The 14,543-nt window shown below is 42.8% G+C and overlaps 1 protein-coding gene across 1 annotated transcript in view; it reads right to left on the bottom strand.

Annotated features, from left to right (window-relative positions):
• LOC106612532 (CUB and sushi domain-containing protein 1) overlaps window positions 1–11,917 on the bottom strand; it is a 200,871-nt gene extending 188,954 nt beyond the window's left edge. The window contains exons 1-4 of the mRNA XM_014213739.3: window positions 11,787–11,917; window positions 11,367–11,479; window positions 3,444–3,626; window positions 2,482–2,808 (exon numbers count right to left, since the gene is read on the bottom strand). Of these exons, the coding sequence (XP_014069214.3) occupies window positions 2,482–2,808; window positions 3,444–3,626; window positions 11,367–11,479; window positions 11,787–11,917 (754 nt within the window). The remainder of the gene's footprint in view (window positions 1–2,481; window positions 2,809–3,443; window positions 3,627–11,366; window positions 11,480–11,786) is intronic.
• Window positions 11,918–14,543: the final 2,626 nt, after the last annotated feature.

Here is a 14,543-nt window from a genome sequence, read left to right as displayed (position 1 = left end):
GTGGAGCGAGCTTTCAGGTCGCGCCCCCCAACCACAACAGTACACTAGACTTGACCCTCGTTCTGAACAGCCATACTTCTTCATTACTCAAAAGCAAAACATCAACCAATTTCTAAAGACTGTTGACATCTAGTGGAAGCGATAGGAACTGCATGCAAGTGCCTTAGAAATCTAGATCCACATAGAAAACCCATTGAAAACACTGTCACCTCAACAAACAAAAAATTCCTGGATGGTTTGTCCTCGGGGTTTCGCCTACCAAATAAGTTCTGTTATACGCAGACATAATTTTAACAGTTTTAGAAACTTTAAATCTACCAATGATATGCATATCCTAGCTTCTGGGCCTGAGTAGCAGGCAGTTTACTTTGGGCACGCTTTTCATCCAAAATTCCTAATGCTGCCCCCTATCCTAAAAAAGTTAATTATTTAGTAATTGAGAATAGGTGCTAATCAGGCAACAACATGAACACAGCACAGTGGTGAAGACTGAGCCCATGAAGGCAACATGTCCCTTTCTCTGCCTCATTGTCAATACACGCCTGCTCACTGATAGTCACTTCCCATGCCAGATTGGAAGACATGTCCCTCTCCTCCTAACACGGTGACACCAGTTCTATAGAGCTATTGAGTTGCCACACCACAGGCTCCCCCGCCATCCCCATCACATGGCTGACACCTCCCGCCAAAAACAACTCCCTGTCTTAGTCACTCTCCAATCATGACAGGAGAGTCCAGCGGGTGCAGGCAGAGGTGTCATGCCCACAGGAGGCACAGGGGCATGTGCCCCATCAGATTTTTTGTAAATTATGCTAGCTTTTTTTGTTGGTAATATTACTAGCCTAAAGTTGGCTTTAGATAGCCCAGATAGGTTCCCAATCTCCCAATGTCATAACAAGCTACCAAGAAGCCATTTCAGGCTATCAATCAAGTTAGCGTAGCTAGCTTGTCTAACTATCTTAGCTGGCATGCCTGCTGGCAAGGTTGGTAGACTTTAAATAAGAAAGCAATAACTTAATATACCGAATAAGACTCACAAGACTCACATTCTTTTCTATCTTTTCCCCAGATTTTAGCAGAGATGCAGAGTGCATATTTAGTTTCTTTAAAAAAAGAACCACCAGTCAGGAGGATACAGACAGCTCAAGAGGTATGCTTAGATTTGCAGAAGAAAAAATAATATATTTTTTTACATATAATTAAGCATAATGATTCTGGCTCTAGATTGTAGGAAAATGCTATTTCAGGTGTTTGAAAAATGAATAGCCCCCCTCCGGACCACCCCCCAGCCATCCTCACATACTTTGTGACCCCTCAGATTTTTGGGGTGCATGATGCCCCTGGATGCAGATGCATAAGCGAGATAAAAACGGTAACAACATCCTCCTCTATTTCATTAACCTTTCTGACCACTGCAGCCTGCCTCTGTTACTCTCCCATCAAATAAATCCAGGAGCTGCGGAGGAGAGACATGTCTCTGCATAGTCTCCCCGGCCGAGAGTTCAAGAAGAGAATGTGTCCTAGAGATAGCAAACAGGAACTGGGGACAGCAATACTCAGACCTAATTTCAGCTCAGTGTGGTACAAGCATAATTCCATTAACACTGGGTACAGCTGGATCAGTTCAATATTTTTCTGCTACAGAGTGTGTCTATTTCGAGGCAGAGGACATGAACACACCTCTACCATTGCTGTTTCCTGTTTCATGATAATGTCTCTAAATTATCAGCAAAAAAGGGAAAATATATCATGTTTACCTTCAAGGTTCGGAATTGCCTTGCAGTATTATTGTTTTTTCTTATCTCGTGTTTACAGATACAAAATGTTGGAGGCCAACTGGTACACACATTTACATTAAAATATGCATTAAAATGTTAGGATTGTAAATTATTAAAGTTACAAACATTCCCAAGGCCCCTTTAAACGGTGTAGTATTGAGAGAAAAGGGCGAAATTTGAATTTAATTTGTCATAATGTCATCTGTGTGAAATCCTTTCATTGAATTCATGGGTAAGTAAGTAGGAAAAGGGATGCATTACTTCTTGACCAATATCTTGACCAGTTAATCACATATAATATAATTAATAATAATTCAAATGGGATGTGGCTGGTTTTAATTACAGGGAAAAGATAGATTTGTCTACACAGGGAAATGTATTGTATGGCCATACAAATTCTTAAATAGAACGGTCCCACCCACTTCCAGCTAATGAGTCTCCATTCTCAGACAAATAATTCTCAGACAAATAATTTAAAAAACTTATTTGCTTTGTAAATAATTCTGATTCGTAACTTCCCTTGTAAGAGTATACCTGACTTAGCATTTGATTGAACACATATGAAGAGATACTATAGAGACCCCTTGACTCAGTATTGGTGCTACAGGGAGTTCTGAATTGCATAACAGAAGACATTGTGAAGGCCATGGGTCATCAAAATATAGCTAAATCGCAAATATCTTTAGAAGGAAGGGCCATTTACTTGTATAAGTGATGTTAAATCCTTTCCCAGTGTTGGAGTGGTCAGTCTGGAACTCCAGGCGCATGATGTGTCCATTGCTGGCTATCTGAGAGGGTACGTCCTTCCCGGAGAATGTGCCAAATGTGGTGGGCTCCGACATCCCATCGTCTTTCACAATGAGGTAGTCAAACTGGGGCTCTACCTCAAAGTCGCTGAAAATTAGATGAATCCTGCTCCCTGGCTCAGCGATAATGAGCCACACACAGTTCATGTTGTTCCCATACTCCTCAGGGTAGTTGGGGGAGAGGATTATTCCTGATGGGGTGGTGAAATTGAAGAAGCAGGAAACTGCAAAAATAGATAGGGGCACACACACAGATCTGCCATCATGCTTTGATGAAGCACACAGTGAGATAAATTAGCTCTTTTATAAGACATCACTGAAGACATTTTGTTTGAAATGGGTGGGATACATGCTTTCCTTTGAATTCTTCATTCTATTCACTGCACCAGGTGGAATAATATAACCCAGTGTCATGACAGTAGAGAGGCTATCAAACAAGAGCTGCCTGCCCTTGGCTGTATAGCTGCTTAACCCTGGTGTCAGCCTTCATGCCAGAGGGAGGGTGAACTGGGGAGGGTGAACTGAAAATATTGAACTCTACTAACTAACAATACAGGCTTACCTGCAACAACAGCTCTTACTTTTTTTTTAAATAACTCAAGACCTCTGTATAGAAACTGTAAATAATAAGCTCAGTGAGCAATGTCTAAATGACAGGAGTAATGATCTTTGAATGGTATAGCTCCAGAATGGACAGCGGGGAGTGTTGACCAAGCAATGATGACAGCTTTACATGTGTCAGGGAATATAGTCATACCACATTCCTTCGGACTGTTGGGACTATGTAGGTGTATCAGATGGATCAATCTAAATGAGAGTGCTGTAAATTAAAGTCATACATTTTGAAATAGCATCTTACACACGCAGCTGGGTTTGTTTCCAGACCACTGGTTGTTTTGCTGGCAAGATATTGTTCTCTCGCCGACCAACTCAAAGGCCGCCTGACACTCGAACGTCAGCATGTCGCCATGTAAAAACCGCTCCCCCGATCTTCTGCCGTAGGCCGGGATGCCAGGATCCCCACACCCTCCTTTGTCGATTTCTGTAAAAATATGCAAGTGTTACCATGTTCAAGTTCATTCAATGGTTTCAATACCTAATGACATCTGGTTAGTTGCTCTTAGGGTTGAATGTCCTAAAACTGATATCCACTGAGCAATCTTCAGATCCTCAAAACATAACATGACAGCTTTCCTCTAACACAACATTCCTTACACAAGTATAATCATTTTAGAACCATCAATATAATCCAATAGAGAACAAGACAGCAAGAGCAATATACTGGCATGCCAACTGTTGTCTATCTCCTCTACAAGTTCAGGTGGAGGCAGTATTTTCTAGCAGGAGTAAAATGACAGTGACAAATGAATGACGTTCTGGAAGAGTTCATTTTTTGTGTTAACAACCAGCATGTCAGCTCAGTAGCTATCGCTCCACTGGCCCAGCTGAGCAATAATCTACAGGGGATGAGTTTAATTCCAGCAGCACATTCAACAACCTTTGTGAGATGTTAAGTGCCGGTTAAATACCTTTGGAGCTGCCAAGAGCAATTAGTTGAGGGATCTATGCGTAGGCTCCACATTCAGGTTAAGGGCATATCAGCCTGATCGCAACCGTGATTGAGATGTAAACTGTCTTACTAAGGATTTACCATGCTCTTAAACACTAATATGTAAAAATGCCTCAAGTGGCTGTCCATCGCTGAATTTATTGTCCAATAACCTAAATTATGATGAGCTGGGAGTCAAATTAGGTGTCTTGGACATGTCTACCATTTACATGCATATTGTGGGTGAAATTTCAAACATTGAAGAAATGGTAAGCAGGAGATAACATCAAAATATGTGCCATTGAGGTACACAGTGGTCTGTTTCAGAGATAATGCAAATATTTCAGAGATGTCATGAACAACTCAAAGCATCATATCAATGCCCACAAATAACAGAAAAATGTTTGTAATTTATCTTTATGCTCTCTCTGTGTCACTGTTTTCTGGGATATATACTGCATGTAAAAAAAAAAATATATAAAAGAGACTGCAGTTCCACCGAATAAAGCTCAGTGAATGAAGCTCATTGTTTCCATTTTCCATAGCAACGGGTTTACTTGGCTCTGTTCTCGCATTGTAATGTGTCTGGAAATGCATGACAACAAAAACACAATTTTCCTCCCTCTTATACAGCCGCCTTGTGAGACATCCCTCAAAATACATTTTCTCACAATGAGCCTACCTTACCCTGTTGTATGACAGAAAATCGGAATCATGTCACAGAATAAATAAGAAATATGCACATAGAATGTGCTACAGGAAGGAATTAAAGAAGGAAATCAAGTACAGGTTATGGGTAAACTACAGTATTTACTAGGAGCCTCTGCCTAAAAATGCTTACCTACTTGCAAAGTGAGTTTGATGGTATTATGCAATTATTTGAATACTTAATCCTTAACGTTCATCATTATATGTGGCAATTTAGTGATTTATATGTATCTATAGACAGTCTTTACAACATATCTTTTTATTAGTATATTTTATCGGATACCATGATTCTCTTCCCTCTGACTGATATATGTTGCTTCATCATTTACACAAGCAATTAGTTATGGGTTGTGAATGTTTCAAATAGTTCAAATGTAGGTATCACTTGGTGTTGCCAGCCTTTCTCACACAGATATAATTATATGATGCATACTACAGGTGAACAAGGCTGACTGAATACTCCCCCAGATTATATATACAGTAGACATGGACACCTACTGTACAGGGCCCCTTAAGAATAAGTCCCGCCACTTATATTCAGTGGTTTTGCTGTCAAACATGGTACCTGGACAGTAGGCACTAGTGTGACATTGAGGTGGTGTCATTGTGCAGGGTTATGCATTTTGTTGAGCTGTCAATTGTGCAAACTGTCAGTGTGGCCATATAAAGAAAGGGTTGAGACTTGTGTATGAAGGGGTAATTGTACAGTCGTAGCCAAAAGTTTTGAGAATGACACAAATATTCATTTCTACAAAGTTTGCTGCTTCAGTGTCTTTAGATATTTTTGTCAGATGTTACTATGGAATACTGAAGTATAATTACAAGCATTTCATAAGTGTCAAAGGCTTTTATTGACAATTACATGAAGTTGATGCAAAGAGTCAATATTTGCAGTGTTGACCCTTCTTTTTCAAGACCTCTGCAATCCGCCCTGGCATGCTGCCAATTAACTTCTGGACCACATCCTGACTGATGGCAGCCCATTCTTGCATAATCAATGCTTGGAGTTTGTCAGAATTTGTGGGTTTTTATTTGTCCACCCGCCTCTTGAGGATTGACCACAAGTTCTCAATGGGATTAAGGTCTGGGGAGTTTCCTGGCCATGGACACAAAATGTCGATGTTTTGTTCCCCGAGCCACTTAGTTACTACTTTTGCCTTATGGCAAGGTGCTCCATCATGCTGGAAAAGGCATTGTTCGTCACCAAACTGTTCTTGGATGGTTGGGAGAAGTTGCTCTCGGAGGATGTGTTGGTACCATTCTTTATTCATGGCTGTGTTCTTAGGCAAAATTGTGAATGAGCCCACTCCCTTGGCTGAGAAGCAACCCCACACATGAATGGTCTCAGGATGCTTTACTGTTGGCATGACACAGGACTGATGGCAGCGCCCACCTTGTCTTCTCCGGACAAGCTTTTTTCCAGGTGCCCCAAACAATCGGAATGGGGATTCATCAGAGAAAATGACTTTACCCCAGTCCTCAGCAGCCTAATCCTTGTACCTTTTGCAAAATATCAGTTTGTCCCTGATGTTTTTCCTGGAGAGAAGTGTCTTTGCTGCCCTTCTTGACACCAGGCCATCCTCCAAAAGTCTTCACCTCACTGTGCGTGCAGATGCACTCACACCTGCCTGCTGCCATTCCTGAGCAAGCTCTGTACTGGTGATGCCCCGATCCCGCAGCTGAATCAACTTTAGGAGACGGTCCTGGCGCTTGCTGGACTTTCTTGGGCGCCCTGAAGCCTTCTTCACAACAATTGAACCACTCTCCTTGAAGTTCTTGATGATCCGATAAATGGTTGATTGAGGTGCAATCTTACTGGCAGCAATATCCTTGCCTGTGAAGCCCTTTTTGTGCAAAGCAATGATGACGGCTGTAACGCCCTGGCCATAAAGAGGTTTTTTTTGTTCTCTATTTTTGGTTAGGCCAGGGTGTGACATGGGTGGGCGTTCTAGGTTTCTTTTTCTATGTTGGTGGTTTTCTTTGTTTTGGCCGTGTATGGCTCTCAATCAGGAACAGGTGTAGATCGTTGTTGCTGATTGAGAGTCATACATAGGCAGCCTGTTTTTCCTTTGGGGTTTGTGGGTGAATTTTTTTCTGTTTAGAGTTTGTTCCTGACAGAACTGTTGCTGGTAGTTCTTTTGGTTTCTTTTTTGTATAGTGTTCATTCGGTCAATAAAACCTTTCAAGATGAACACATCCTCCGCTGCACCTTGGTCTCATTTCAACGACAGCCGTTACAGATTCACCCACCGACAACGGACCAAGCAGCGTGAGAGGAAGGAGCAGAAGGTTCAGGATTCTTGGCAGTGGGAGGAATTACTGGACGGAAAGGGACCATGGGATCAAGCTGGGGAATATCGCCGCCCGCAGTGGGAGATCGAGGCAGCGAAAGCTGAGAGGCGGTGGTATGAGACAAGGGAGCGCAACAGGCACGAGAGGCAGCCCCCAAAAATGTTTTTGGGGGGGCACACGGGGAGTGTGGCAGAGCCAGGATCGAATTCTGGGCCAACTCCCCGTGCTTACCGGAAGTGGCGTGGTACTGGTCAGGCACCGTGTTATGCGGTAGAGCGCACGGTGTCTCCAGTGCGCGCTCATAGCCCGGTGCGCTACATCCCAGCCCCCCGCAAGTGCCATGCTAGAGTGGGAATCGAGCCAGGACGGGTTGTACAGGCTGTGCGCTCTAGACCTCCAGTGCGTCTTCAGGACCAGGTCTATCCTGTGCCTGCGCCCAGAACCAGGCCTCCTGCATGTCTTCCAAGCCTGGTGAGTCCTGTGCCTGCGCCCAGAGCCAGGCCTCCTGCATGTCTTCCCAGCCTGGTGAGTCCTGTGCCTGCGCCCAGAGCCAGGCCTCCTGCATGTCTTCCCAGCCTGGTGAGTCCTGTGCCTGCGCCCAGAGCCAGGCCTCCTGCATGTCTCCCCAGCCTGGTGAATCCTGTGCCAGAGCCGCCAGAGCCGCCTGCCAGTCCGGAGCCGCCAGAGCCGCCCGCCAGTCCGGAGCCGCCAGAGCCGCCCGCCTGTCCGGAGCCGCCAGAGCCGCCCGCCTGTCCGGAGCCACCAGAGCCGCCCGCCTGTCCGGAGCCGCCAGAGCCGCCCGCCAGCCGGGCGCAGCCAGAGTCGCCCACCAGCCCGGAGCTGCCAGGGTCGCCCGCCAGCTCGGCGCAGCCAGGGTCGCCCGCCAACTCCGGCGCAGCCAGGGTCGCCCGCCAGCCGGGCGCAGCCAGGGCCGCCCGCCAGCCGGGCGCAGCCAGAGTCGCCCGCCAGCCCGGAGCTGCCAGGGTCGCCCGCCTGCCGGGCGCAGCCAGGGTTGTCCGCCAGTTCTCCGGCGCAGCCAGGGACGCCACCTAAGTGGGCTAAGCTGAGGGTGGAGCAGGGTCCACGTCCCGCACCAGAGCCGCCGCCGTAGGAAGGCCCACCCGGACCCTCCCCTTTAGAGTCAGGTTTTGTGGCCGGAGTCCGCACCTTTGGGGGGGGGGGGGGGTACTGTAACGCCCTGGCCATAGAGAGGGTTTTTTTGTTCTCTATTTTTGGTTAGGCCAGGGTGTGACATGGGTGGGCGTTCTAGGTTTCTTTTTCTATGTTGGTGGTTTTCTTTGTTTTGGCCGTGTATGGCTCTCAATCAGGAACAGGTGTAGATCGTTGTTGCTGATTGAGAGTCATACATAGGCAGCCTGTTTTTCCTTTGGGGTTTGTGGGTGAATGTTTTCTGTTTAGAGTTTGTTCCTGACAGAACTGTTGCTGGTCGTTCTTTTGGTTTCTTTTTTGTATAGTGTTCATTCGGTCAATAAAACCTTTCAAGATGAACACATCCTCCGCTGCACCGTGGCCTCATTTCAACGACAACCGTTACAACGGCACGTGTTTCCTTGCAGGTAACCATGGTTGACAGAGGAAGAACAATTATTCCAAGCACCACCCTCCTTTTGAAGCTTCCAGTCTGTTATTCGAACTCAATCAGCATGACAGAGTGATCTCCAGCCTTGTCCTCGTCAACACTCACACCTGTGTTAACCTGTTAGGGCTAGGGGGCAGTATTGACACGGCCAGATAAAAAACGTACCCGATTTAATCTGGTTACTACTCCTGCCCAGTAACTAGAATATGCATATAATTATTGGCTTTGGATAGAAAATACCCTAAAGTTTCTAAAACTGTTTGAATGGTGTCTGTGAGTATAACAGAACTCAAATGGCAGGCCAAAACCTGAGAAGATTTCATGCAGGAAGTGGCCTGTCTGACAAATTGTGTTTCATCTTGGCTCTTTTTATTGAAGACTGAGGATCTTTGCTCTAACGTGACACTTCCTACGGCTCCCATAGGCTCTCAGAGCCCGGGAAAAAGCTGAACGATATCGAGGCAGCCTCTGGCTGAAACACATTATCGCTTTTGGCAAGTGGCCGATCAGAGTACTATGGGCTTAGGCGCGTGCCCGAGTCGACCGAATGCTTTATTTTCTTTCGTCTGTTTACCTAAACGCAGATTCCCGGTCGGAATATTATCGCTTTTTTATGAGAAAAATGGCATAAAAATTGATTTTAAACAGCGGTTGACATGCTTCGAAGTACGGTAATGGAATATTTAGAATTTTTTGGTCAGGAATTGCGCCATGCTCGTCACCCTTATTTACCCTTTCGGATAGTGTCTTGAACGCACAAACAAAACGCCGCTGTCTGGATATAACTATGGATTATTTTGAACCAAACCAACATTTGTTGTTGAAGTAGAAGTCCTGGGAGTGCATTCTGACGAAGACAGCAAAGGTAATAACATTTTTCTTATAGTAAATCTGACTTTGGTGAGTGCTACATTTGCTGGGTGTCTAAATAGCTAGACCTGTGATGCCGGGCTATCTACTGAGAATATTGCAAAATGTGCTTTCACCGAAAAGCTATTTTAAAATCGGACATATCGAGTGCATAGAGGAGTTCTGTATCTATAATTCTTAAAATAATTGTTATGCTTTTTGTGAACGTTTATCGTGAGTAATTTAGTAAATTCACCGGCAGTGTTCGGTGGGAATGCTAGTCACATGCTAGTCACATGCTAATGTAAAAAGCTGGTTTTTGATATAAATATGAACTTGATTGAACAAAACATGCATGTATTGTATAACATAATGTCCTAGGGTTGTCATCTGATGAAGATCATCAAAGGTTAGTGCTGCATTTAGCTGTGGTTTGGGTTTATGTGACATTATATGCTAGCTTGAAAAATGGGTGTCTGATTATTTCTGGCTGGGTACTCTGCTGACATAATCTAATGTTTTGCTTTCGTTGTAAAGCCGTTTTGAAATCGGACAGTGTGGTTAGATTAACGAGAGTCTTGTCTTTAAAATGGTGTAAAATAGTCATATGTTTGAAAAATTGAAGTTTTTGCATTTTTGAGGTTTTTGAATAACGCGCTACGGGATTACACTGGCTGTTACGTAGGTGGGACGATTTGGTGCCACCTACCCTAGAGAGGTTAAGAGAATCACTGACATGATGTCAGCTGGTCCTTTTGTGGCAGGGCTGAAATGCAGTGGAAATGTTTTTGGGGGATTCAGTTCATTTGCATGGCAAAGAGGGACTTTGCGATTAATTGCAATTCATCTGATCACTCTTCATAACATTCTGGAGTATATGCAAATTGCCATCATACAAACTGAGGCAGCAGACTTTGTAAAAATGTATATTTGTGTCATTCTCAAAACTTTTGGCCATGATTGTAATATCTTCATAAATGTCTAAATGGAAAGTTGATGGTGGTGACAACAGACTTTCTGTACAATGTTTCCACACAAAATATTTTATTGAATAGGGGCCTAAGTAAACTGTACTTCCACCTAGCAGTTGAGTTGAATGGAAAGCATCTTCCAAAGCAAACCGTCTCCACAGTATGTATCAGCAACGCAAATCTCTTCTGCTCTCACAGCATGACACTACTTTAATGTGGGTTTGACTTTGCCAGAGTGGCACACTGTGCCCAGTCAACACATGACTTATTAGTGCAAGTTCATTGCTATTCATCAGTTGGAAGGAATTAGACCGACCATCTGATACTGGAAATGAATTACCGTTTATGCTGGTGGAAGCAAATTCTGCACATTAGTGTTTATTGAAACAGATGCTTATATATTTTCATAGAACTTTGCTTAGATGTTATTTGGTAGCCTACCCAAAACCAGCCAGTGCATTTCATTTGGATAACTCTAACATATCAGTGTCTGTGTCGAGCACATATGCTGACCCATTTGCTTTAATCTTTCGCTGAATCTATAGAATTGATGACTTGGCTAGGCATACAGTGAACATTCTACAGGGTGTAAATAAATGCACATATAGTTGCCTAGTCAAAAGGACATCCTGGGCAGACCAACACATATCTTACATATCAGATTTTATGTATGTGGAAAAGTGGCACCAACTATGAGACTCAAATAAGCATGACCTCAACATGAAATGGGAAATGTACAGGGTTTAAATCCAGACCAAATCCATTTTTTTGGCAGACCATTGAATATGTTCTCAAAGAGAATGGGAAGCATACCTTCATATAGGGCTTTGAACCCTTGGGACCCGATGGTGTCATCAGACTGGAGATGTAGCCACATCTGGTTGCTCATACTGACTATCAGGTCAGGAACACTGGACCCTGTCAGCCTGAAACACATCACATGGAACTCAATGATTCATTGTCTCTTACTCACATCAGAAGCTCAATTTATTGTTTTTATGCTCCAAAAGCTTTGACTAGTATTTTCAAGTAAGGGGTAAATGTGTATTAATTATATGACAATTATGTTCAATGTATTATCTGAATAAATGCACAATGCATTGTCCTATTTCATCTGTGTAGACTAGAGCATGCAGTAGTAGCTCTGTGCAACTTAAAAAATCCTACAGAGAATGCTGGAGGGATAGTCCGAGATAGTAAATGATAAATTCAGAGCATCTGCAGAGTACTCACACATAGAGCACTCTCCTGGCATCGCCGATTTTCCCTCCATCCCCCACTGTTAGCGTGTCATATCCTCTCTCAAGATCAAACTCCTCAAAGGCAAGCTTAATAACCTGCTCAAAAAAGGATAAATGTTCCATTGGTTCAAGGACAGCCGCGATAGCATGGCCATAAACAATTTTGCAATTGTACTATTTATACAACGCTTCGTTTGCTTTATTTTCCTAGAAATTGTATAAATTAAAAGCCTTGGGTCGGAATTCAATCATAACAAATTGCCTTTCAAATCATGCAAAAAGTAAACAATCCATATCTGTGTCAACTGTGGTTGTGATTTAAACAAATATTTAAGATATGTGTGGTTTTGCATCAAAAGTATAATGTGCTATGATTGAATTATAACCATAGATCCCATACAATAATAACGAGTCTTTTAGCATGTAATGTATAAAAACATCATGGTACTCTTTGGTATGCACCATGGCAAAACATAGCTTAATCATATTAGAGCTGCAAAAGACAGCAACATTTCAGCTGCTGAAGCTCTATCATTTCAAAGACGTCTTATGGGAGTGCTGTTATGACTGATTATCATTGCATAGTATGTGTAAAAAGCAACCCTGCCACTGCTACCAGGGAAGCTGAAATAATGAAACCATGAAATACATTTACAAATTATTTTGGGGTGGCAATGAAATGATGAAATGCAAAAGAGCAGTTCAAGTATTTGCAATGCCTGGGCACAAACAAAGCATTGAGAAAAAAAAGATGCCTCCACATTTGATGCCTGTACAGGATGAAAGGCAATTAAAAGAAAATTGGATTTCAGCAGAGATTGCTTGAAGGGAAGAAATAAAGCTTAATTAGGACAAACCCATTATCAACATCCTAAAATTCTCTCATTTGGGCCATTAAATAACCATTATTCCCATCCATATTTTTTTAATCTGAAACGTTAAGCAGAAATATATTACCTGTGTAGGTTGGGCAATCCTCACTGAAATGTGTATTAGCAAGCCAAAGGGCCCAAAGTGAATGATCAATGTGAGAGCCTAAACCCTTGAGTACAAGTTCACTGATAGCCAGTTTACTATTCAGGAGCCTCTGATAACTCACCATGCCTGTCACGTCCTGACCAGTAAAAGGGTCATTTGTCATTGTAGTATGGTCAGGGCGTGGCAGGGGGTGTTTGTTTTGTGTGTTTTCTTTTTTTTTTCTAGGGGATTTTGGTTCTAGTTTTCTATTTCCATGTTTGGCCAAATATGGTTTCCAATCAGAGGCAGGTGTTTTTCGTTGTCTCTGATTGGATGCCATACTTAGGCAGCCTGTTTTTTCCTTTAGGTTTGTGGGTGGTTATTTTCTGTATCGCCTGTGTGCCTTATGGAACTGTTTCGTCGTCTGTTTATTTTGTTTTGAGTGTTCTTTCAAATAAAGAGGAAAGATGAGCACTATACCCGCTGCATTTTGGTCACCGTTCATCGACGCCTATGACAATGCCATGTACAGTGCCTTCAGAAAGTAGTCATACCCCTTGACTTATTCCTCATTTTGTTGTGTTACAGCCTGAATTCAAAATTGATTAAATATTTTTTTCTTACCCATCTACACACACTACCCCATAATGACAATGTATTCCAAGAAATGTTTGCAAATTTATTTTTAAAAGGTTTTACTGAAATATCTCATTTACATTCACACACCTGAGTCAATACTTTGTAGAATCACCTTTAGCGCTGATTACAGCTGTGTGTCATTTTGGGTAATTATCTAAGAGCTTTGCTCACCTGGATTGTACAATATGCTCATTATTCTTTAAAATATTCTTCAAGCTCTGTCAAGTTGATCATTGCTAGACAGCCATTTTCAAGTCTTGTCATAGATTTTCAAGCCGGTTTAAGTCAAAACTGTAACTAGGCCACTCAGGAACATTCAATGTCATCTTGGTAACCAACTGCAGTGTAGATTTGGCCTTGTGTTTTAGGTTAAATCTCCTGCTGAAAGGTGAATTCTTCTCCCAGTGTCTGTTGGAAAGCAGACTGAACCAGGTTTCTCTCTAGGATTTTGCCTGTGCTTATAGCTGTACCCCGCCCCCCCCCCCCCCCCCCCCCCTAAAATCTCCCTAGTCCTTGCCAATGACAAGCATACCCATAACATGATGCAGCCACCACCATTCTTGAAAATATGAAGAATGGTACTCAGTGATGTGTTGTGTTGGATTTGCCCAAAACTTGTATTTAGGACAAAACGTTAATTTCTTTGCCACATGTTGCAGTATTACATAAGTGCCTTGTCGCAAACAGGATGAAAATATATGTTTTATTCTATACAAGCTTCCTTCTTTTCACTCTGTCATTTAGATTAGTATTGTGGAGTAACTACAATGTTGTTGAGCCATCCTCAGTTTTCTCCTATCAAGCATTAAACTCTAACTTTTAAAATCACCATGGTGAAATCCCTTCCTCTCAAGCAACTGAGTTAGGAAGGACGCCTGTATCTTTTAGTGACTGGGTGTATTGATACACCATACACAGCCTAATTTATAACCTCACCATGCTCAAAGGGATATTCAGCATCTGCCTTTTTTTTTACACATTTACCAATCACTGCGCTTCTTTGTGAGGCATTGAAAAATCTCCCTGTCCTTATGGTTGAATCTGTGCTTGAAATTCACTACTCAATTGAGGAAACTTACAGATAATTGTATGTGTGGGGTACAGAGACAGGGTAGTCATTGAAAAATCATGTTAACCACTATTATTGAACACA

This window comes from Salmo salar, chromosome 01 (assembly GCF_965601325.2).
Source record: "Salmo salar chromosome 01, fSalSal1, whole genome shotgun sequence".
In the NCBI taxonomy this organism is placed as follows: Eukaryota; Metazoa; Chordata; class Actinopteri; order Salmoniformes; family Salmonidae; genus Salmo; species Salmo salar.
Note: the sequence above shows the minus strand (reverse complement) of the source record. Positions and strands in the feature narration are given on the sequence as shown.